At 47.8% G+C, this 23,575-nt stretch overlaps 1 protein-coding gene across 1 annotated transcript in view; it reads right to left on the bottom strand.

Moving 5' to 3' along the window:
* Window positions 1-10,701, bottom strand: part of dnah1 (dynein, axonemal, heavy chain 1) — a 971,783-nt gene extending 961,082 nt beyond the window's left edge. The window contains exons 1-2 of the mRNA XM_085999976.1: window positions 10,630-10,701; window positions 2,020-2,219 (exon numbers count right to left, since the gene is read on the bottom strand). Coding sequence (XP_085856102.1) covers window positions 2,020-2,199 — 180 coding nt within the window. The 5' untranslated portion in view covers window positions 2,200-2,219; window positions 10,630-10,701. The remainder of the gene's footprint in view (window positions 1-2,019; window positions 2,220-10,629) is intronic.
* Between the last annotated feature and the right edge of the window lie 12,874 nt (window positions 10,702-23,575).

Below are 23,575 nucleotides of genomic sequence, written 5' to 3'. Positions count from 1 at the left end.
ACGTCCAATCCCTCTATACCTCCATCCCCCACCAGGATGGCCTGGGGGTGCTCCGCTTCTTCCTTGAACAGAGGCCCAACCAGTCCCCTTCCACCACCACCCTCCTTCGCCTGGCTGAACTTGTTCCCATATTGAACAACTTCTCCTTTGACTCCACTCACTTCCTCCAAATTAAAGGTGTTGATATGGGAACCCGCATGGGTCCTAGCTATGCCTGCTTTTTCATGGGATATGTGGAACATTCGTTGTTCCAGTCCTACTCAGGTCCCCTCCCTCACCTCTTTTTCCGGTACATTGATGACTGTATCGGTGCCGTTTCCTGCTCTCGCCCTGAACTAGAAAATTTCATTCACTTGGCTTCCAATTTCCACCCTTCCCTCACCTTCACATGGTCCATCTCCGACTCTTAGCTTCCCTTCCTCGACTTCTCTGTCTCCATCTCTGGGGATAGGCTATTGACAAACATTCACTATAAGCCCACTGACTCTCACAGCTACCTGGACTACACTTCCTCGACCCCGCTTCTTGTAAGGACTCTATTCCATTCTCTCAGTTTCTCCGTCTCTGCCGCATCTGCTCTAACGATGCCACCTTCCATACTAGTGCTTCCGACATGTCTTCCTTTTTCCTCAACCGAGGATTCCCCTCTACTGTGGTTGACACGGCCTTTGACCATGTCCGTTCTATTTCCCGCACTTCTGCTCTCACCCCTTCCCCTCCTGCCCAGAACCATGATAGGGTTCCCCTTGTCCTCACCTTTCACTCCACCAGCCTCCACATTCAACGGATCATCCTCTGCCATTTCCGCCACCTCCAGTGTGATCCCACCACCAAACACATCTTGCCCTTACCTCCCCTTTCACCATTCCAAAGGGACCGCTCCCTCCACGACACCCTGGTCCACTCCTCTATCACTCCAAACACCCCTTCCCCTTCCCACAGCACCTTCCCGTGCAAGCGCAGGAGATGCAACACATGCCCTTTTACGTTCTCCCTTCCCACTGTCCAGGGCCCCAAACACTCCTTCTAGGTGAAACAGCAATTTACTTGTACTTCTTGCAATTTAGTATACTCTATTCACTGCTCACGATGCAGTCTCCTCTACATTGGGGAGACCAAACGCAGATTGGGTGACCGCTTTGCAGAACACCTCCGTTTAGTCCGTAAGGGTGACCCCGAGCTTCCGGTCGCCTGCCACTTTAATTCTCCGCTCCACTCTCACTCTGACCTCTCTGTCCTTGGCCTCTGTTCCAATGAAGCTCAACGTAAGCTCGAGGAACAGCACCTCATCTTTCGATTAGGCACTTTACAGCTTTCTGGACTCAACATCGAGTTCAACAATTTCAGACCATAACCTCTGCCCCTATCCATTTTTTCATTTTTTTTTCTCTCTCTCACATGGCAGCTGTCAATCATTCTGCCGTTGCCACTTACACTTCATCTAGAGCCATCTTTTGTTTCTTAACTTGTCTCATTACCATCTCCTTTTGCCTTGCACCATCATCCTTTTTGTCTCTTAATCTCTCCTGCCTTCCATCCTATCACAGACCTTCCCTTTTGTTCTTTACTCCCCCCCCTTTCCCAGCCCCTACACTTGCTTAAAAACCTGTTCCATCTCCAACCTTTTCCAGTTCTGACGAAGGGTCATCGACCTGAAACATTAACTCTGTTTCTCTCTCCACAGATGCTGCCTGAGCTGCTGAGTATTTCCAGCATTTTCTGTTTTTAGCTCAGAATACTTCCAGATTTTTAAAATAATCTGGTGTACTCAGGGTTTGCCTTAGCTGGAGTAGAATCGGGACATTTACATTTCAGGTTAGCGTTACATAAACAAAACACAGACTAAACACCAATGCATCAGTTGATCGTCCTTCAATGTCTGTAGTGCACCTGGCATAGCAGAGAGTAAAGTATGTTAATCAATGGGGTTTTCTAGACTCATTGTATAGGAACTCAACATCGTTAGAGGTGATTTTGGCCGGCCATACATGGCATGCACTGGACATTCATGGCACTTACCCCCAGAACAGTTGATGCTCCTGCAGCAAGGATTTCTGAATAGAAACCCCTTTGTTTAATACTAGGGTATTTTCTCACAGAGTGCTCCTCAGTCACAGAATCCTTGGAATCCAGTAAGCTGGCTTTAGATGATTTTAATTTCTTTTTTGGAGGGATTTTCAATCTATGATTCGTTTCCATTCTTTATCAGAATTTAGAAGCTGAAACAAAGTACAGTTACATATTCTAATACCTGTATCAATGTACCTTAACACTCAATAATGTTCACTAGAATAGAGAAGATTTAGATGAGATCTAATGGAAGGGTTTGAAATTATAAGGAGTTTTGATACAATAAATAGGGAAAAAGTATTTTCACTTGTTAAGTTGGTAACTAGAAGGCATATAAATTTAAGATAATTACCAAAAGAAAGAAGAAAAAAGACTTGCATTTATATAGCACCTTTCACGACCACCAGACATCCCAAAGCGCTTTACAGCCAATGAAGTACTTTTGAAGTGCAGTCATTGTTGTAATGTAGGAAACGTGGCAGCCAATTTGTGCACAGCAAGGTCTCACAAGCAGCAATGTGATAATGACCAGATAATCTGTTTTTGTTATGTTGATTGAGGGATAAATATTAGCCAGGACACCGGGGATAACTCCCCTGCTCTTCTTCAAAATAGTGTCATGGGATCTTTTACATCCACCTGAGAGAGCAGATTTAACGTCTCATCCGAAAGACAACACCTCCGACAGTGCATCACTCCCTCAGCACTGCACTAGAGTGTCAGCCTAGCCTTATGTGCTCAAGTCCCTGGAATGGGACTTGAACCCACAACCTTCTGACTCAGAGGTGAGGGTGCTACCAACAGAGCTACAGCTGACACTGTGAACAAAAAAAGAGGGGTTCAGAGATTTTTTAAAATTCACTATGAAAAACATTGCTAGAAGAAGAATCCATAATAGCTTTTAAAGAGGAAATGGATAAATATTTGAAAAATAAAGATTTAATTGGGTATGGGGAAAGGGCAGGGAAATGGCACTAAATGGGAAGCTGTTTCAGTGAGCCAGCACAAGTGTGATGAGTCAAATGACCTGTAAAATTCTATGATTCTATGAGCAGTAGCTGGCTTTCACACAGCTCAACAGAAAACTTATTATAGTCTAACATAATTTTGATGTAGATAATCAAAAGAGTATGCATACTGGAACAGAAAACCTGAAATGTGTACACAATGAAGGGATGCCCATTACCAAAGGTTGAAAAGAAATATTTAGATGTGAATACTGGTCAGTTCATATACATATATTAACTAGGTCCATCCTCAACATTCCCTGCATTTATGAACATACTAACTGGAAGCCCAACTATTTCCTCACTTATACAAAAAGAAAATACTGCAGATGCTGGAAATCTGAAATAAAAACAGAAAATGCTGGAGATACTCAGCAGGTCAGGCATCATGTGAAGAGAGAAACAGATATAATGTTTCAGGTCGATGACCTTTCGTCAGGGGTGGGGGTGGAGGGAAATAGGTGAGAAGTGGAAGCGCTTTGAGTGGAGTCCCCACTTCCATGTCCCCTTTCGCCATCATCCCTCTCATGGACCAGCCGCAATTCACTGCTACCACTGTGCTGGAGAGCACTTTGGTGCAGGTCAGTGGGGCGCTGTAAGGCCAAGGCTAAGGTATCTGACATCCTAGTGAAGGTGGCAGATATGTTGCCATCCAGAGTGTGCATGACGGTGGTCAAGGTGTACATGGGCCTATTTGATTGGAGCGTTTGATGATCCACGGCGCTGGCCACTCTATCCATGGAAGAACACATCATTGTAATGCCCTGCGACATCAACCCACTAATGCTTGAGGCGGACTCCTCCATTCCCTAGGCAATCATGGTGAGTGTGCTCAGATGGCCTGTTAGTGCATCGCACATTATCTGCTGCTGCTCAATGATTCTCCTTTTCATCAACGGGCCCCAGGGTACAGCATCTGTGTCCAGCTGAGTAGAGTTTGGAGAGGGCTGCGCCCTCCAATGCAGACTCTCCCCTGCTGTCCCTGCCACCACTTGCTCTTGCTCACTTATGATTTGTGAGTCACCAGGTGAAAACCCAACTATCTGTCCTATTGGTCCCACCGAAGTGCAAGTATCTGAGCTGGTGCATGGTATGCATGAGTCCTGTGACGGTGGACCCTCAGAAGGATTCAGTTCCTCTGAGGAATCTTCGTCCGCGACCTCCAGCAACTCTTGCTGCACGCATGAAGGCCCTGTCGGAGATAAAAGACATGAATGAATACTTGTAAGCTAAGAATGTTGCAACTTATCATTATGAAGATGATCATATTTCACTTGTTGAAATCAAGTCAACATGACTGAGTGCTGTATGACATGTGGGTGGCTGATATTTAGTTGTGTCACCAGGTAGCTGGGAGGTCCCCGTCTCCCCATCTCTCACAGCCAGGCATGCCAAAACTCCACTAATCTCCAGCACCACCTCCTCTGCACTTGTTAGATGTGAGATGGCTGGAGAGCCACCTCTGGTTCTGTCCCTCTCCCTCGTGTTCTGTGCTGTCTTCTCCTGCAACGAGGGAAAGAATAGGCCTATGAGTGAGTGTAATGGCATGTGTTCAGCCGATGGAAGGAGAGCATTTGGTGAGGGTGAGTATCAGGGAGAGGCATGAAATCGCAGAAGGATGAGGGTGAGTGGCAGTGGTGGATGGATAGAGGAGGATGTGAGGCAGTGCGTAGACAGAGAAGGATGGGTGCACCTGCAAGATAAGTGTGTGTGAGGAGTGATGTGATGGAGTAGGCTTGAGAAGGCAGAATGAAGGGGTGAGGTGATGCGCACAGCAGGATGTAGGTGAATGTGCAATCGTACTCACCTTTCCTGACCTGGTTAGGTCATTAAACTGTTTCCTGAACTGCATCCAGGAACATGGAACTACGCTCCTGCTGTTCATCTCCTGGGCAAACTCCAACCATGCCTTTTTGTATCTGCCACAGCTTTTATCCTCCCATTGCTGGGGAATAGTATATCACTCCGGCTCCTCACAGCCACTAGCAGCGCATCAAGGGAGGCATCAGTGAACTAGGGCGCAGCCTTTGAACATCTTGAATGCATTGTTGAAGTTGCTCCTCTCTGCTTCTCAAATCCAACTCCTCCAAATTGCATCTTTGGATTGGCCCTTTAAATACTGGAGTTGAGGTTGCATCATGCAGGTGCTCATCATGCCCGCTGCCGTGCATTGGATGGCAAACCCGGAAGTAAAATGATAATGAGGTGGCTGAGTTAAAAAGCCGCTGACAGACACACTGAACATATTTCTGGGTTTCCCACACGATATCGGACACCCCCCTCCCCCCTCCCCCCTCCCCCGCACCACAACCTCCCAGTTAATATTGGAGCCTAAGTCTCAGGGGTGCCTTTCTTGAAAAATAACACGTGCACAACTGCTTGGAAGTATACCACGGCAGTATTCTCAATGGGAAGGGTAGTAGCTCCATGCTTGCTCACAAAATGATACCATACACCACATGGAGCATGTGCTAAAACACGCGCAATTCAAACAGGCATTTAAAACCCAAGTTTGGCATCGTCTAATCACTACTACTTCTTGATTTACCTAATCTGCTCTCTACAGCTTTCAATCCCAGTGATGTTCTGTACTATGGGCCTTGATTCTACACAGGTTCCTCATAAAGCAAAACTGTGCATCAATTACAACAGAACTGTTTATTATGACCTCATAGCATATGATATCATATTTCAGAAGGGCAAAACCACTCTACGCATATTGGCCACAAGAAGGAGATGGAGACCAGGTACTACTTTCATATACTAGTGGATCTTCCATGGCATTGCTCATGGACAAAAATAAAATAAAACATTGTCAATCTTTTCCTGTAACTGTCTCTACTTATCTCTACTCTCCGATTCTTTCTATTCCCCTCATTCTGTCTTTCTGCTGCTTTTACTCTTTTTGTGCTCCTCTTTCTCTCTCTCTTTCCAATTCTGTATGGTTCTCATTGTCATCTCTACAGCTGACTGTATTCAACTCTTATTCTTTCTTTCTCCCTCTACTATGATCCAGTTAGATATGGCAATGAATGTGAATATTGTTGTGAAAGTTTATTTCAGCAAATATGCACGCATATCCACAAATGATACATTATCTTATCTCCTTCCTGGATAATTTCTTAACAAGTCATAGAATCATAGAATGATACAGCACAGAAGCAGGCCATTCGGCCCATCATGCCTGTGCTGGCTCTTTGAAAGAACTATCCAATTAGTCCCACTCCCCTGTTCTTTCCCCATAGCCCTACAATTTTTTCCCCTTCGAGTATTTATCCAATCCCTTTTGAAAGTTATTATTGTATCTGCTTCCACCACCCTTTCAGGCAGGGCATTCCAGATCATAACAACTCGCTGTGTAAAAAAAAATCCTCATGTCTCCTCTGGTTCTTTTACCAATTACCTTAAATCTGTGTCCTCTGGTTACCGACCCTTTTGCCACTGGAAACGGTTTCTCCTTATTTACTCTATCAAAATCCTTCATGATTTTGAACACCTTTATCAAATCTCTCCTTAACTGCTCTAAGGAGAACAACCCCAGTTTCTCTAGTCTCTCCACACAACTGAAATCTTTCATCCCTGGTACCATTCTAGTAAATTTCCTCTGCACCTTCTCTAAGAAGCTAACATCCTTCCTAAAGTGTGGTGCCCAGAATTGTCCACAATACTCCAGCTGGGGCCTAACCAGTGTTTTATAAAGGTTTAACATAACTTTCTTGCTTTTGTATTCTATGCATCTATTTATAAAGTCAAAGATCCCGTATATTTTTTAACGGCCTTCTGAACTTGTCCCGCCACCTTCAAAGACTTGTGTATGTACACCCCCAGGTCTCTCTGTTCCTGCACCCCCTTTAAAATTGTACCATGTAGTTTATAGTCCTCATTCTTCCTACCAAAATGAATCACTTCACACTTCTCTGCATTAAATTTTATCTGCTAACAATCTGTCCACTTCATCAGTCTGTCTATATCCTGCTGAAGTCTGTTACTATCCTCCATACTGTTTACTACATTTCTGAGTTTCATGTCATCTGCAAACTTTGAAATTATGCCCTATATACCCAAGTCCAGGTCATTAATATATATCAAAAAGAGCAGTGGTCCCAACAACGTACCCTGGGGGACTCCACTGCACACTTCCTTCCAGTCTAAAAAACAACCGTTCACCACTACTTTCTGATTTTTGTCCCTTAGCCAATATCGTATCCACGCTGCCACTGCCCCTTTAATCACATGGGCTTCAATTTTGCTAACAAGTCTATTATGTGGTACTTTATCAAATGTCTTTTGAAAGTCCATATACACAACATCAATGGCATTACCCTCATCAACCCTCTCTGTTGCTTCATCAAAGAGCTTGATCAAGTTAGTCAAACACGATTTGCCTTTAACAAAGCCATGCTGGCTTTCATTTATTAACTGATACTTTTCCAAGTCCCAGATTATTGTCTTTAAAAGTTTCCCCACTTTCCTACAGGCTGACTGGCCTGTAGTTGCTGTGTTTATCCCTCTCCCCTTTTTTTGAACAGGGGTGTAACATTTGTGATCCTCCAGTCCTCTGGCACCACTCCCATATCTAAGGAAGATTGTGGCCAGAGCTTCTGCAATTCCCAACCTTACTTCCCTCAGCAACCGAGAATGCATCCCATCCAGAACAGGTGACTTTTCTACTTTGTGCGCCGCCAACCTTTTAAGTACCTTCTCTTTATCTATTTTTATCCTATCCAATTTCTTTCTCTACTACCTCTTCCTTTACTGTGACATTAGCAGCATTTCTTTAGTGAAGAGAGATGCAAAGTACTCATTTGGTACCTAAGCCATGCCCACTGCCTCCACAGATCATCTCCTTTTTGGTCCCTAATCGGAGCCACCCTTCCTTTTTGACTACCCTTTTACTATTTAATAAAAGACTTTTGGGTTCCCTTTTATGTTACCCACTAATCTATCTGCATACACTCTCTTTGCCCCTCATATTTCCTTTTTCATTTCTTCCCTGTACTTTTTGTATTCAGGTTGGCTCACTACTGAATTATGAACCTACCATTTATCATAAGCCTCCTTTTTCTGTTTCAGTTTAATCTCTATATCTTTAGTCATCCAGGGAGTTATAGCTTTGAATGCTCCTCCCTTCCACCTTGTGAGAATTAGCTCAGTCTATACCAGAACTATCTCCTCTTTAAAGGCCTCCTAATGCTCATTTACTGTTTCACCTGCCAATCTTCGATTCCAATCCACCTGGGCCAGATCCCTTTTCAACTGACTGAAATTAGTCACCCTCCTGTTGGGTATTTTAATGTTTTTTTTATCTTGTCCTTTTCCATAACTACTCTAAATCTGATGATATTGTGATCACCGTTTCCAAAATGCTCCCCAACTGAAACATGCTCTATTTGCTCCACTTCATTCCCCAGAACAAGATCCAGCACTGCTTCTGACATGAATCAGTCATTCATGAAAGAAAGACTTATGAAATAATACTGAGCGGCCTGCGGGTGGTGCTGTCCAGGGAGAGTATAAATACTCAGGCACGGGCCCAGCTTGCACAGGACATTCTTAACAGGAACTAGTGAAGGACACAACTAGACCTCCATGTTGTAAAACAGTTGATTAAAGCTTTGTTTAATGCTTAGACCAAGTGCCTAGTAGTTTTCTTACGTCAGCTTCCTTCCTCATTGGGCTGGAAACAAACTGATCAAGAAAGTTCTCGTGCACACATTTCAGGAAATGTTCCCCCACTTCGCTTATTTTTCAAACTAACAATTCGGATTAATAGGTCCTCACTTCCAGTAAGACTTAGCAGGCAGTCATTCTACAAAATTACAGAATATGGTTAGAGCCTTTGACACGGTTGACCACACCACCCTCCTCCAATGCCTCTCCACCGTCATCCAGCTGGGTGGGATTGCACTCACCTGGTTCCATTCTTATTTATCTAATCAGAGCCAGAAATTCACCTGCAATGACTTCTCTTCCCGCTTCTGCACCATTACCTCTGGTGTCCCCCGAGGATCTATCCTTGGCCCCCCTCCTATTTCTCATCTACAAGCTGCCCTGCGGCAGCATTGTCCGAAAGCACAGCATCAGTTTCCACATGTATGTTGACAACACCCAGCTCTACCTCACCACCACCTCTCGACCCCTCCACTGTATTTATATTTTCAGACTGCTTGTCCGACATCTAGTACTGGATGAGCAGAAATTTCCTCCAACTAAATATTGGGAAGACCAAACCCATTGTCTTTGGACCCCGCCACAAACTCCGTTCCTTAGCCACCGACTCCATCCCTCTCTCTGGCAACTGTCTGAGGCTGAACTAGACTGTTCACAATCTTGATGTCATATTTGACCCCAAGATGAGCTTCCGACCATATATCCGTGCCATCATTAAGACCTCCACCTCCGTAACATCGCCTATCCGTCCCTCAACTCATCTGCTGCTGAAATCCTCATTCATGCCTTTGTTACCTCTAGACTTGACTATTCCAACGCACACCTGGCCGGCTTCCCACGTTCTACCATCTGTAAACTTGAGGTCATCCAAAACTCTGCTGCCAGTGTCCTAATTTGCACCAAGTCCTGTTCACCCATCATCCCTGTACTTGCTGATCGACATTGGCTCCCAGTTAAGCAACACCTCCTTTTTAAATTCTCATCCTTGTTTTCAAATCCCCCCATGGCCTCTCCCCTCTATATCTCTGTAATCTCCTCCAGCCCTACAACCCTCCGAGATATCTGCGCTCCCCCAATTCTGGCCTCTTGAGCATCCCTGGTTTCAATCGCTCTGGTACTCCAAAAGGCTCCTTTTTTTTCCTTAGTGGCATCATTTGTTAACCTTGAACCAGCTGCCATTTGCATGTCATGATACTCAAGTTTATCTTTGCTCTACCACCCACAGCTGCGGCTGTGCTGTCTGGATGAGCCAAAACGTTTTCAAACTCAACATGGACAACACTGAATCCATCCTGTTGGGCTCCCGCCAGTCCTGGCGACTGGGGTACCAGTTCTATCCCCGTTCCCAGCTGCTTATTTAAGCTGAGCTCACGGGGGTAGAATTTTGGTGGGGGTTCCCGATCTCCCAGCGTAATTTTGGCGGAAGATCAGCAGAAATCCCCGTTTCCACCGTTTCTCTGGGAGTTTTCGCCCAAGTTACGGTTGGAGATTGGGAAACCCCCGCGGAAATTCTAAGTTATAACAGAAAGCTTCACATCCAAACACAAACCATATATAATTTCAAGATTTGGAGAAACAAAAGTCAGATTTTGTACATTTGGTGGGCATAAAAAACACAAAAGAACAGGAAAGAACCGTTTTAAATTAAGCGTTTTCCCTCGGTTTTACCGGGGCAATTGTCCGGCCGTTCTGGGGGCTGACTTTTCCCAATTTATGAGCCCAAGAAAAGTGAAGGAGGCGGCGGAGGCTCGGACCACACTCAGTGCCCAGGCTTGGGCGAGATACAGGGAGCCAGAGGGCACCCCTGAAAGAGTCAGCGCCACCAGGGGAGGGAAAGGAAAGAGAGAGAAATAAGACGAATAAATTCCGGACTGCCACCTACGCTGCTGGGTTGATCGCGCTGTGCCGCTGGCTGGAGCCGGGCTTCAGGCTGTGCCGCTCCACTGAACCCCGGCCAGTCTCCTGGCAACCGGACACCGCGCGCCGTTACTAGGGAGCCCGGACCAATCTCACGCGAGGGGTCAACAATACAAGCACGTTCCAAACAAAACAGCGACAACACCTTCTAGACAGCTTCTCTTCCTATTACATCCAATGGCTAAAAAAGTAGACCTTTGGTGCTCTAAGAGCTCAAGCAGTTTTGATTTACGTTGTTATTTTATATTTCTCGCCGAAGTACTCCCCCTCCATCGCTTTGGAAGACGCCTTCGGAAGTGCGAGGCTGAGATTGGAAATCGGGCCTTCGGGGAACAGGGGCTCAGTGTTGAGATAATGTGAGTCTGAGTTGTGACATGCACTGGGGCAAAGCATCTAACCATCAGTATTAATGTCTATCAATCACATGCAAAATGTCTTTAATCCGCCACCACACGGTGTGATGAGAGATCAGTCAGGTATGATGCTGACCCCTGGTGCTGAGAAGTCAGCAAGCTCAGTGTGCTGGTCCCAATGTAGTTGCTGCATTCACAGTGCAGAGTGTTGAACCTGGCTGACACACCGTGTTCAACTCGTGTCTCGTAATTTCTTCTTTCCCTTTGTCTTGGCTTGTTTTCTTCTTTCCCTTTAAGTCTTGGCTTGTTTTAATAGAAAAATAGGAGCAGGAGTAGGCCATTTGGCCCTTCGAGCCTGCTCCGCCATTCAATATGATCATGGCTGATCCTCTATCTCGCCATACCCCTTGATGCCTCTTGCATCTAGAAATCTATCTATATCCTTCTTAAATATATTCAGTGACTTGGCCTCTACAGCCTTCTGTGGTAGAGAATTCCACAGGTTCACCACCCTGAGTGAAGAAATTTCTCCTCATCTCAGTCCTAAATGGCCTACCCCATATCCTGAGACTGTGACCCCTCATTCTAGACACCACCCCCACCCCCACCGCCCCCCCCCCCCCGCATCCAGGGGAAACATCCTCCCTGCATCCAGTCTGTCTAGCCCTGTCATAATGTTACATGTTTCAATGAGATCCTCTCTCATTCTTCTAAACTCTAGTGAATACAGGCCTAGTCGAACCAATCTCTCCTCATACAACAGTCCTGCCATCCCAGGAATCAGTCTGGTGAACCTTCGCTGCACCCACTCTATGGCAAGAATATACTTTCTTAGGTAAGGAGACCAAAACTGCACACAGTACTCCAGGTGTGGTCTCACCAAGACCCTGTATAACTGTAGTAAGATATCCTTGCTCCTGTACTCTTTCTTCTGAAAGATCCAGAATAGACAACTCCCAGTGAGTTCTTTTCCCAAAAGACTCATTTATGATATCGAAATGTATTGTTAAGAGGGGCTGGAATGCAGTGACTGAGCTCAAACTGATGGGATGAAATACTCCTCTCTCTGCTTGCTGTAAAGAGTCCTAGGTGAATTTAGTTTGCGCAGTCTTGCTCTAGTTCCTAGTAGTCATCAGTGCACGGTGTAAAACTGTGCCTAATTCACACTAAATTGGAAGTCTCATTCAGACGAGCTGCAAAGTGGCTGCTGTGGGGAAAAGAAAAATGTCACACTGGGGCAGTACAAAGTGTTCTTGTGAGGTTAAGATTGAGTCATACTGTCAAAAGATAGTCAAATTGGATGCAAAACATCCCATGGCACTATTCAAAGGGCAGGGGTATCCTGGCCAATATTTATCCCTCAACCAAAAGGTTATCTGGTCATTATCACATTGCTGTTTGTGGGACCTTGTGTGCAAATTGGCTGCTGTGTTTCCTACATTACAACAGCAACTACTCTTCAAAAGTACTTCATTGGTTGTAAAGTGCTTTAGGATGGCCTGAATCAATTTTCTTTCTTTCTCTTTTCTTGGACGACTAAATTGGGCAGCTTCACTTTGTGCTTAGCCACACAATACTTGATTGGGCAGTGATTGAGGGGGCATTGCAGAGGGATCTTTATTTTGAGTGTCAGCCGTGGCTCAGTTGGTAGCACCCTTGCCTCTGAGTTATGAAGGTTGTGCAGTTCATGTCCTGCTCCAGAGACTTGAGTACAAAAATCTAGACTGACACTCTAGTGCAGTGCTGATGGAGTGCTGCACTGTTGGAGGTGCCATCTTTAGGATGAGACGTTAAATCGAGGCCCTCGTCTGCTCTCTCAGGTGGATGTTAAAGATCCCATGGCACTATTTCAAAGAAGAGTAGGGGAGTTCTCCCAGGTGTCCTGGCCAATATTTATCCCTCAATCAACATCACAAAAACAGATTATCTGGTCATTATCACATTGCTGTTTGTGGGAGTTTGCTGTGTGCAAATTGGCTGCCGCGTTTCCTACATTACAACAGTGACTACACTTCAAAAGTACTTCATTGGCTGTAAAGCGTTTTGGGACATCCGGTGGTCATGAAAGGTGCTATATAAATGCAAGTCTTTTTTCTTTTCTGTAATTATGCCTGACCTAGGAGAGTTGGGTGCCAGAAACAACATGTTCCTGTCATAATTTGATTTTAAAATGTTACTATTAGGTCAAATTTAGTTTGCAAAAGATTAAAATCCCTACAGCAACCAGAGACTGAGGGTGGAGAGGATTTATATTCAAAGCCAGACAAACCAGTTTGTGGAGTAATACTACTTGCGTACCACTCTTGTCTGAGATAATGAGAGTCATTAACTTACAACAGTCAAGATATTGGGTGCTCATGCTGATATGGCTGAGAGCCATTCAAGCCTCTTATGTTGGGAAGGTCCTATTCATTGAATAAACAACAGGAGATAGTTTCTGGGGTCCCCACTTGAGGAGAGTGGTAGCTGGTTTAATTGGCAGTCCTACTAGCCTGGCTCAGGGCTGGGAGAAAGTAAAGTTATAAATTAAGCTGCTGACTTTATGTCCAGTTGGGAACCAAAAGGACACATGAACACATGACAAAGAGTCACTTCTAGAAGGTCTGCTTAAGGAAACGGCTAGCCAGGGCAAGAGCAAGCCTTGGTCAGAAAGGTGAATATGTGGCTAGAGGAATGGTGCGAGGGGGAGGGATTCAAATTCCTGGGACATTGGAACCGGTTCTAGGGAAGATGGGACCAGTTCAAACCGGACGGTTTGCACCTGGGCAGGGCCGGGACCGATGTCCTAGGGGGAGTGTTTGCTAGTGCACTGGGGGAGGGTTTAAACTAAAATGGCAGGGGGTTGGGAACCTGAGCAGGGGGAAGGGAAACAAGGATAAAAGCAAAAGATAGGAAGGAGAAAAACAAAAGTGGCAGTCAGACAAATCAACGGTTTAAATCAAACATGGCCACAGTAAATAATAATTCTAATAGGTCTAAGAGCATTAAAAAAAAAGCCTGAAGGCTTTGTGTCTTAATGCGAGGAGCATTCGTAATAAGGTGGATGAATTAGCTGTGCAAATAGAGGTAAACGAATATGATTTGATTGGGATTACAGAAACATGGCTCCAGGGTGGCCAAGGCTGGGAACTCAACATCCAGGGGTATTCAATATTCAGGAAAGATAGGCCAAAAGGAAAGGGAGGTGGGGTAGCATTGCTGGTTAAAGAAGGGATTAACACAATTGTAAGGAAGGATATTAGCTCTGATGATGTGGAATCTGTATGGGTAGAACTGAGAAATACCAAGGGGCAGAAAACGTAAGTGGGAGTGGTATATAGACCTCCAAACAGTAATGCGGAGGTTGGGAATGGCATTAAAAGGGAAATTAGAGAAACGTGCAATAAGGGCACTGTTGTGTCTGTGTATAATAAGACACAGACTGCAGGAGAACGGTACAACAGGTGTTTACTCAACGTGGCTCACGCTGGAACTGAACTGTACAGATTACTACTCAGTGCTATATACAGGTGTGGTCACTGCCGGTACTACCGTATACATGAGCTGTAAAAAGTAGTTCCCCCCTTAAAGGTATATACATTACAATTCCTCCCCTTTTAGATTAACAGTACCATAACACTCATTTAACAATTAAATATCAAACTAATTACAATTAACACTTTTAACATGCAACATTAGCTGAAAATAGTCTATTTATATATTCAGTCTTTGGGGAGGCTTCCTGATCCTTTCAGGATAGCGCCTTTCCCGAGTGTCTTGCTCTTGGTGCGGAGGCGATTCTGGCCCCCTGTCGTCGGTTGGTTCATCAGCTTCCGATGCTACTGTTTCTGGGGTAGATGCGACCTGTACGTCGGGTTCATCACCAGGTACGTATGGGCAAGGCATGGGGTTGACTTGTTCCTGTGACTCTAGGATCTGGTCAGCATGGCGTCTCACGATGCTCTCCCCAACGTCCACTGTGTACATTAGTGGGCCCTGCCGTGTGCATATCGTTCCTGGCTGCCATTTTTCTGTTCGGTAGTCGCGGGCCAAGACTGGTTGCCCTACATTGAAGCTCCTTGTTGGCTTCTCATGGATGTGCTGGAATTGCTTACTCTCAACATCTCTTCGTACGTTTGGTCTGAGCAAATCCAGGCAAGATCTTAACCTTCGGTTAAAGGACATCATGGCTGGGGCCTGGTTGGTGACTGCATGTGTCGCATTCCGGTAGGCGAACAGGAAATTGTCCACCTTGTGCTGCAGCGGAATGTTGTCATTGTACATAGCCTTTATTGCCTTCTTAAAGGTTTGTACGAACCTCTCAGCCAGTCCATTTGTGGCTGGATTGATGTGCCTCAATGAATCCGAGACTCGACGTTAACGGAGCAAAGCAAGGCTTTTATTAACTAAGAAAGTAATACACAGTGGAGAAGTGTCTCCCATCCAAAGATCTGCTGCATTGTCTGTGAGACAGTGCAGCCTGCTTAAGTAGTGGCCAGGTATGGGCGGAGCCCTACACACAATACAGTACCGGAGGGGAAATGAAACCTAAACTAAACACAGAGAATACAGTGCCTGAGAACACAGAGAATACAGTGCATGATGAACGGCATATTTCATCACATTCACCCCTTCTATAGATTTAGTCTGTTCGGGGGTTTGATAGTCCTCTGTGACCGACGTGGTGCCGCGGGTGTCGGCTGGGTGTCCCCGGTGGCCTCCTGGGTCTCTGCCGGGGGCGCCGCCAGGATTGTTGAAGGGGTAGTTGGTGGGGGCACCGTTGGTCGATGTTCTTCCGGGGGTGATGAAAGAGTAGTGGGTGGGTAAGAGTTGCTGTGATCGCTGTTGCTGTTGTTGTCGTGGTTGTTGTCGTTACCGGCTGGGGCGACGTCTTTTATGGACACGGTGTCCTCCCTTCCGTCGGCGTGCCGGACATACGCATATTGGGGGTTGGCGTGGAGTAGGTGCACTGACTCCACGAGAGGGTCCGTCTTGTGGCCCCTCACATGCCTTCGTACAAATACCGGACCTGGGGTGGAGAGCCATGACGGCATGGATACGCCTGAGGTGGATTTCCGGGGAAAGACAAACATTCGTTCATGAGGCGTGGCATTAGTGGCAGTACACAATAGCGACCGTATCGAATGGAGCACATCTGGGAGGACTTCCTGCCAGCGGGAGATAGGGAGGCCCTTGGTCCTTAGAGCTAGAGTGACTGCTTTCCATACTGTCCCGTTCTCTCGCTCCACCTGGCCGTTACCCTGGGGGTTGTAGCTGGTGGTACGGCTCGTGGCGATCCCCCTGGACAGCATGCACTGGCGTAGCTCTTCACTCATGAAGGACGCCCCCCTATCCGTGTGGATGTAGCTTGACATACCGAACAGGCAGAACAGGCTGTTGAGGCATTTAATGACCGTGGCGCTGGTCATGTCTGGGCAGGGGAAAGCGAATGGGAAACGGGAGTATTCGTCCACAATGTTCAGGAAGTAAACATTGCGGTCCACTGACGGGAGGGGGCCCTTGAAATCTAAGCTGAGCCGCTCAAAGGGCCGTGTAGCTTTGATTAAGTGGGCTCTATCTGGGCGGTAGAACCGAGGCTTGCACTCAGCGCAAGTGCGGCAGTTCCTGGTCAGAGACCGAACTTCCTCAATCGAGTAGGGTAAGTTGCGAGACTTTATGAAGTGGAACAGCCGCGTGACCCCTGGGTGGCAGAGGTCGTTGTGGAGGGTCTGTAGCCGATCCCCGGTGGCGCTGGCACACATCCCTCGTGAGAGGGCGTCGGGGGATTCGTTAAGGGCCCCTGGCCGGTAAATGATGTCATACTCGAAGGTGGAGAGCTCGATCCGCCACCTGAGAATCTTATCATTTTTAATCTTCCCCTTCTGTTTATTATTAAACATAAACGCTACCGACCGCTGGTCGGTAAGTAGGGTGAAGCGTTTGCCGGCTAGGTAGTGGCGCCAGTGGCGCACTGCCTCCACGATGGCTTGGGCCTCCTTTTCCATGGAGGAGTGTCTGATCTCGGGCCCTTGGAGGATCCTCGAGAAGAAAGCTACGGGCCGCCCCGCCTGGTTGAGGGTGGCCGCCAAGGCAAAGTCGGACGCATCACTTTCCACTTGAAATGGAGTGTTCTCGTCCACTGCCTGTAGCGTGGCCCGCTCAATATCCTGTTTAATGCTTTTGAAGGCGGCGTGGGCCTCAGCAGAGAGCGGAAAAGAGGATGCTTTCAAGAGGGGGCGGGCTTTGTCGGAGTAGTTGGGGACCCATTGGGAATAATAAGAAAATAACCCCAGGCACCTTTTCAGGGCTTTGGGAGTGTTGGGCAGGGGCAGCTCCCGTAGGGGGCGCAATCGGTCGGGGTCTGGTCCGATTTCCCCATTCTCCACCACGCTGCCTAGTATGCAGAGGCGCGTGGTGTTGAAAACGCACTTGTCCTCGTTGTAAGTGAGGTTGAGTTTTTGTGCGGTTTTCAGGAACCTCTTGAGGTTCGAGTCGTGATCCTGCTGGTTGTGACCGCAGATGGTGACGTTGTCGAGGTAGGGGAAGGTTGCCTGCAAGTGGTGGTCATCGACCATGCGGTCCATCTCCCTCTGGAAGACCGAGACCCCATTCGTCACCCCAAAGGGGACTCTGAGGAATTGGTAGAGGCGTCCGTTCGCCTCGAAGGCGGTGTACGGGCGGTCCTCTGGTCTGATAGGGAGCTGGTGGTACGCTGACTTGAGGTTGATGGTGGAGAACACCCGGTATTGGGCGATTTGGTTCACCATCTCGGATATGCAGGGTAGCGGGTAGGCGTCTAGCTGGGTGTATAGATTAACCGTCTGGCTATAATCTATCACCATCCGCTTCTTCTCGCTACCCCTCACCACCACCACTTGGGCGTGCCACGGGCTGTTGCTGCGTTCGATAATGCGCTCCTTCAGGAGCCTGTCTACCTCAGTCGCGATAAACCGCCTGTCCTCCCAGCTGTACCTCCTGCTTTTGGTCGCTATTGGCCGGCAGTTGGGAGTAAGGTTCGCGAATAGCGAAGGCGGCTTTACCTTCAGGGTAGCCAGACCGCACACTGTGAGGGGCGGCTGGGACCCACCATAATTGAGCGTGATGCTTTGGTGGTGGCACTGGAAATCCAGGCCCAAGATCACGCTCGCACATAGATTCTTCATGATTAACAATTTAAAATTATCGTATACAGTTCCGTTAACGGACAATTGTACCGCTCAGTAACCCATAACGGTCGATGTTTGGGTTTTATCAGCCATAGAGATGGTGCCCCGAGCAGGGACCACCGTTAGAGAGAGTTGTTGTGCCAGTTCAGGGTGGATAAAACTCTCCGTGCTTCCACTGTCAATTAAACATTTAACCCCGCACCCGTTTACCTCGATGTCCACCATTGATTTGGATAGCGGGTGCGGTCTGGTCTGGTCCACTGTGACCGATGCCACTGTAGGGCCCTGATCGAGACAAGATGGCGTCCACGCTGTCTGCTCACAAGATGGCGGACCCCACGAGGTCGGGCAAGATGGCGTCCAAGATGGCCGCTCCCACGGCGCACACGCGGCGGTGGCGGGTTTTCCAGCGGGGTTCCCTCTGCACACCTTCCCGAAGTGCCCCTTCTTACCGCACTTAAAGCAGGTGATGCCTTTCGCCGGGCACAGGTTTCTGGTGTGCTTCGGCTGCCCGCAGAAGTAGCAGTTGGGGCCCCGACGCATCGTGGCTGTCGTAGGGCTTCTGGGGGGAGAGCGGGGCCCCGACGGTGTCGGGCTGCCGGGCGGGGAAGATGCCTTCCAAGATGGCGGCACCCTTGGTGCACACATGGCGGCGTGGGCGGCGCGGGCTGAAGAGCAGGCATCCGAGTTTCTCTGGGCCACATCCAGGGATCGCGCTGTGTCCACAGCCTGTTTCAGGTCCAATCCCGTTTTTTCCAGTAGTCTCTGCCAGATGTAAGTGGAGCTGAGGCCTGTGATAAAGGCATCACGAACAAGCTCGTCAGTGTACACTGCGGCTTTTACATCTTGGCACTTACAGTCTTTGCGAAGCGTTTTCAGGGTGACTAGGAACTCATCCAGCGATTCCCCAGGTCGTGCGCGAGTAGCGAGCAGATGCCTAGCGTACACCTCATTCGTAGGCTGCTGGTAATGCGCCTTTAGGATGTCGCAGGCGGCCGGGTACGTGTTGGCGTCTTGGATGAGGGGGTAAACTCGGTGGCTTACCAAATTCCGCAGGATTCCGAGTTTCATACTTTCGGCGTCCGTAGCGCCTGTGACGGCTACGGAATTGTCCAGGAAGAATTCCATACACTTAAACCAGTGTCCGAAGCGTGCCGATGCGTCCGAAGCATGCTGGTCCAAATCCAAATGTTCGGGTTTCAAGAGTTGATCCATTGCGTTGAAAATTTAGTTAATAAAATTGATGTGCCTCAATGAATCCGAGACTCGACGTTAACGGAGCAAAGCAAGGCTTTTATTAACTAAGAAAGTAATACACAGTGGAGAAGTGTCTCTCATCCAAAGATCTGCTGCACTGTCTGTGAGACAGTGCAGCCTGCTTAAGTAGTGGCCAGGTATGGGCGGAGCCCTACACACAATACAGTACCGGAGGGGAAATGAAACTGAAACGAAACTAAACACAGAGAATACAGTGCCTGAGAACACAGAGAATACAGTGCCTGATGAACGGCATATTTCATCACATGGATGATACGGGGCGGATGTGTAATGCCTTACCCCATTCTTTTTCAAGAACCTCCGGAACTCTTCGGACACAAACTGTGGTCCGTTGTCGGAGCAAATCTGTTCTGGCAAGCCATTCCTGGCAAAAATGGTCCGTAGGACTGCAATAGTTTTCTCCGTGGTGGTGGAGGACATTTTGATGACCTCAGGCCATTTCGAGTGCGCATCCACGGCTATTAAAAACATTGAGTCCATGAATGGACCAGCAAAATCAATATGCACCCGTTGCCATGGAGATGAGGGCCACTCCCATGGGTGGAGAGGGGCCTGTGGTGGTGCATTTTGGACTTTCTGGCATCCTGAGCAGCTCTTGGTCAGGTCCTCGATTTGTTTATCGATTCCCGGCCACCACACATAAGCCCTGGCTAGGCTTTTCATTTTTACCCCTCCCAGATGACCCTCATGAAGCTCATTGAGCACTCTATCCCTTAACTTGGGTGAAATTACCACTCGGGATCCACACATCAAGGTCCCCCGGCACACTGACAGCTGTTCTCTCCTTGTCGAGAATGCTGGCAACAGTGAGTCGCCATGTGCTGGCCATCCCTTCACCGTCAAATCATATACCCGAGACAGTGTCGGGTCATTTCGGGTTTCCTTTTCGATACAAGCGTTAGTTACCGGTAGGTATTCTACTATAGTCGAATGGAATATTTCAACAGGATCCACTGCTGGTGCTTCCTCCGCAGTAGGCAGTGGCAGGCGTGATAGCCCATCAGCATTTCCATGCTGTTTCGTGCCCTTATATTCTATCTCATAGTGGTGCGCCCCTAGAAAAAGTGACCATCTTTGTAGTCGTTGCGCAGTCATCACCGGAACGCCCTTCTTCGGATTAAAAATGGAGACAAGAGGCTGGTGATCAGTCAGCAAGGTGAATTTCTGCCCGTGCAGATAGTGATTGAACTTTTTCACTCCCCACACTAGGCTGAGGGCCTCCCTGTCAATCTGGGCGTAGTTACGCTCGGTTGAGGTTAGTGATCGTGACGCAAAGGCTATTGGCCTCTCTGAGCCGTCCGAGAATTTGTGCGACAGAACCGCTCCAATGCCGTAGGGTGACGCATCACATGCCAACCGAATTGGTAATGCCGGGTTGTAATGGGCCAATACCTCTTTCGATGTGATTAGTGTTTTGCTCTTCAGGAAAGCTCGTCTACATTCGTCACTCCACTTCCATGGCACCCCAGTTTACAGTAGGGTGTTCAGTGGATGTAGTATTGTAGACAAATTTGGCAAGAACTTATGGTAGTAGTTTACCAGCCCAAGGAACGACCTCAGTTGTGACACATTTTCCGGTGCTGGAGCCTTGACTACTGCCTCAATCTTCTCTGGGGACTTAGGTAACCCCTCTTTATTGATAACGTGGCCACAATACGAGATCTGTTTTCTAAAAAACTCGCATTTGGGGCGGTTAGCTCGGAGCCCATATTCCTGCAATCTAGTGAGCACCTGCTCCAGGTTGGCAAGGTGATCACTGTCATTTTCGCCCGTGACCAGGATATCGCCCAAATAACACTGGGTCCCTGGGATCCCTTGCAGGACTTGTTCCATTGCCCTCTGCCAAATAGCCGGAGCTGATGCTACCCCGAATACCAGCCGGTTGTATTGGTAGAGACCTTTATGGGTGTTGATTGTGAGGTATTTTTTTGATGCTTCTTCGACCTCCATTTGCAGATACGCCTGGGCCAGATCAATCTTAGTGACGTGTTTCCCTCCAGATAGCGAGGTGAAAATATCTTCAATCCGCGGAAGTGGATATTGTACAGTGTGAAGGACCGGGTTCACTGTTACCTTAAAGTCCCCACAGATGCGAACCTTCCTTTGTTCCCCAGGCATGGTGCTCAACGACTTTTTCATCACAGGGACGATGGGTGTAGCCCATTCGCTCCAGTCTACCTTGGACAGTACACCTGAACGTTCCAGACTCTCCAGCTCTGCTTCGACGGCTGGGCGGACCGCATAAGGTACCGGTCTGGCCTTAAAAAATATTGGGCTTGCGTTTTCTTCAATTTTAATCATCGCTGTCATGCCTTTTAGTGTTCCGAGTCCTTGCTGGAACACTTCTTTCGCGTCAGTTAGGATCTTTGACAGTCGCCCAGGTGTGACGTCGTCATCCTTTTTGTCAGCCACAGTCAGTGCCTGTATGGAATGCCAATCCAGTTGTATTTTCCGATCCATTCATGTCCCAGTAATGGTGGTCCTCCATCTTGCAATACATACAGGTCTAGTTTTGGTGTTTCCTTACCATTTTCAATAACGGTCACCCTTATTTTTCCTTTGGGGTAGACTTTTTGCCCCGTGTACGTCTTCAAAATAATTTTTGTGTCTCTCAAGGGTATGTGTGAGAATAGCCGCTCGTAGTCCCATCGGTTTATGACTGTTAGGGCTGATCCTGTGTCCAATTCCATCTTTACCTGGACTCCTGCTATCTTGAGAGTGACCCAAATGGTTCGGTGATCCTCCGTTGTGATCACATTATTTAGTTTCAGACAACTCAGTTCCCTGCTTTCGGAGTCGTTATCACTCTTTTGTTCGTCTGAACTATTCTCCGTCATCTTATGTACCTTCTTGTACTTTTCTTTGGTAGGTTTCTTATTGCTGGTTTTCTTTCCCGACCTGCAGACTCGTGCTATGTGTCCTACTTTTCCACACTGTCTGCACACTTTGTCTTTGAACCAGCAATCATTCTGGTCGTGTGTTGTTCTGCCGCAGCGATAGCACTTCTCTGTTCTATATGACATTTTGTTTGCGCCATATTCTTGCGGTCTCTGTTATATCTCTGCAACGCCCCGTGCTGCTGCTTCATATGATACTGCAATGCTGAAAGCCTTTTCCAGCGTAAGGTCCTTTTCAGATAAAAGCCGTTTCTGGGTTCCTTCACTTTGAAGCCCACACACAAACTTGTCCCTTAAGGTATCTGCCAGTCCCACTCCAAACTGGCAGTGTTTCGATAGTTTGCGCAGTTCTGTTAAATAATCAGCATTGCTTTCATCCTTATGCTGGTTCCGTTTGTGAAACTTGAATCTTTCTGCTATCAGCAGCGGTGTGGGGTTTAAATGTTCCTGTAGTATCGTTACTATGTCTTCAAAACTCTTTTCCATTGGCTTCGTTGGGGTTACTAGATTTTGTAATAAACCATACGTCTTTGCACCCATTAAATTTAACAATACCGACGCTTTCTTGTCATCTGACACCTCATTTGCCTTACAGTATACCTCTATTCGTTCGACATATGTAGTCCAATCTTTGACTTCATTGTCAAATGCGGTGATACTGCCACTCTTCGGCATTTTGGGTGTGGTTTAAAATGGCGTCTCCCAATGGCTTAAAATGGCGTCTCCCGCGCTTTCCTTCATCCCCCACTGCTGCCAACGCCGCTCCCGGCGGTTCTCGTGGCAATGGCGGCGCCCTGCAGGTTTCGCGCGCTTCTCCTGCGCTGCTGCCAACGCCGCTCTCGGCGGTCCTCGTGGCAATGGCGGCGCCTCGCGGGTTTCTGCGCATCTCTCTCTCCCTCTCTTCGACGCTGCTCGGCCCCTGAACACCGGCTGCGCCATATGCGCTCTGCCCTCTCTCTCTCTCTCTCCCCCGTTGACGCTGCTCAGCCCTTTGCTGTGCCGCTCGGTCAGGCTCTAGCCCGCCGCTGTCCGGGAAGGGTCTGCGCACTACCTGTTGCCAGCCCGTTTTGCTGGACCACCTCGGCTGGAAAGCCAAGCCTGGCTCTCGACAGCCTCCCCCAAAATTCTCGAGCCTCTGCTGGATGACTGGGTGGCTGCCCGTGGTCGACGCCCGAGTCTCTGGCCTTGACCTCCAATCCACTGATCTCCAGGAACGAATCCCCGGGAGGTGATGCAGA

Source organism: Somniosus microcephalus, chromosome 11, assembly GCF_052327205.1.
Source record: "Somniosus microcephalus isolate GS21.2 chromosome 11, FLI_Smic_1.0, whole genome shotgun sequence".
NCBI classification, from domain to species: Eukaryota; Metazoa; Chordata; class Chondrichthyes; order Squaliformes; family Somniosidae; genus Somniosus; species Somniosus microcephalus.
Note: the sequence above shows the minus strand (reverse complement) of the source record. Positions and strands in the feature narration are given on the sequence as shown.